General features: G+C 43.5%; 1 protein-coding gene across 1 annotated transcript in view; it reads left to right on the top strand.

The window, feature by feature from the left end:
• The first annotated feature begins 153 nt into the window (after positions 1-153).
• LOC107098026 (dickkopf-related protein 3-like) overlaps positions 154-1,415 on the top strand; it is a 12,887-nt gene continuing 11,625 nt past the window's right edge. Inside the window, exon 1 of the mRNA XM_015395450.1 lies at positions 154-361. Within this exon, the coding sequence (XP_015250936.1) occupies positions 203-361 (159 nt within the window). The 5' untranslated portion in view covers positions 154-202. The remainder of the gene's footprint in view (positions 362-1,415) is intronic.

The following is a 1,415-nucleotide window of genomic DNA, read 5'->3' as shown; positions in this document are numbered from 1 at the left end:
AAGGCAGATTTCAATGAGACTGTTTTTCTTCCATATCCCAAGGGATAAATAAAGTTGTCTAAGTACTTTCCATCCCTCAACCCCGCCCACCTACCGACCACCGCCCCTCCTTCTCCTCCTCATACTTTCCAAATAAAACAGCTCCCTCTGTGCGTCACCGCTCTCCGTTTCTCAGCTGCGTGTCTGCTGGAAGGAAGCAGGGATGTCGGGTACCATGCTGCTGTCTGCGCTCTGGGCTCTGTGTCTGCTGTGGAGGGCCGGTGCCATGGAGCGAGGTCCGCTCAGTCTAAACGAGATGTTCCGGGAGGTGGAGGAGCTGATGGAGGACACTCAGCACATGCTGGATGAGGCGGTGCACCAGGTCTGCGTCACATTTTATCCATTCACATCAAAGCACAGCTCTGGAGAAACAATTGGGATTTTATTGCAGATTAATCTACATGATTATGACAGAAAAATGTCGGTTAAAGTTGAAAGGAAAGGCATTGTGTTTTGATTGTGAAGTTTCTGGCAGGTTTAGAAGGTTTGGGCAGATTAGTCAGAGTTTCCATGTTTGCGTAAAGCCTGACCAAAGGGCTCAGAATGACTCCAAATGAGCTGGAAAGGCTGAGTTCCTTTCAGACTTCATGGAGACCCCAGAATGACCTCCTTTTTGGATTCACTGTTATCTCCAATTTCACTGGAGCAGTTCCATTAAGCCCACTGGAATGACTCACTGTCTGGCTTTGATAATAGGAGGGGGCACTGAAAAAAATACAACCATTTTTGGCATCTACTGAATCCTATTCAATTTCAATTCAGTTTATTTCTACGGCATCAATTCACAACACATGTCATCTCAAGGCACTTTCCAGTTCACCAGATCATCCAGTCAAGTTGATCTAATGTTTTCTATCTAAGAGAAACCAGTTGATTGCAGCGAGTCATTGACTCTTCAGCAATCCCTCACACTAAGCATGCTTGTAGTGACAGTAGAGAGGAAAAATGTATGGGTATGCTGCAATTTCAGAGGCAGGTTGATAGAATGTAAGATTTCGGCCATGTCTCGACCAGCTTTACTCATCCAGGGGTTTAAACCTTTGCTCATTTTTCTCACAATCTCTGAAACTTGGCCAGATAGCATAGAATGGGGCTGTGAACATTTCATCTCAGATATTCTTTACTTTTCTGTCAAGATACTAAAAGGTTACATTTTTGTCTCATCTGACCAGAGCAACTTCCGGAACAGGTTTGGCCTATCCTCCGCTTGACTTCTGGGGTTACTTATATTTTTCATTTTAATTCAATTCAATTAAGTTTATTTCTATTCACAACACGTCATCTGAAGGCACTTTCCAGTTCACCAGATCATACAGTCAAATTGATTTAATGTTTTCTATCTAAGGAAAACCAGTTGATTGCATCAACTCATTGAC

The sequence above is a fragment of the Cyprinodon variegatus genome, unplaced genomic scaffold (genome assembly GCF_000732505.1).
Source record: "Cyprinodon variegatus isolate N-32 unplaced genomic scaffold, C_variegatus-1.0 Scaffold741, whole genome shotgun sequence".
Classification (NCBI taxonomy): Eukaryota; Metazoa; Chordata; class Actinopteri; order Cyprinodontiformes; family Cyprinodontidae; genus Cyprinodon; species Cyprinodon variegatus.
The sequence above is the reverse complement of the archived record's forward strand: the minus strand, read 5'-3'. Positions and strand labels throughout refer to the sequence as shown.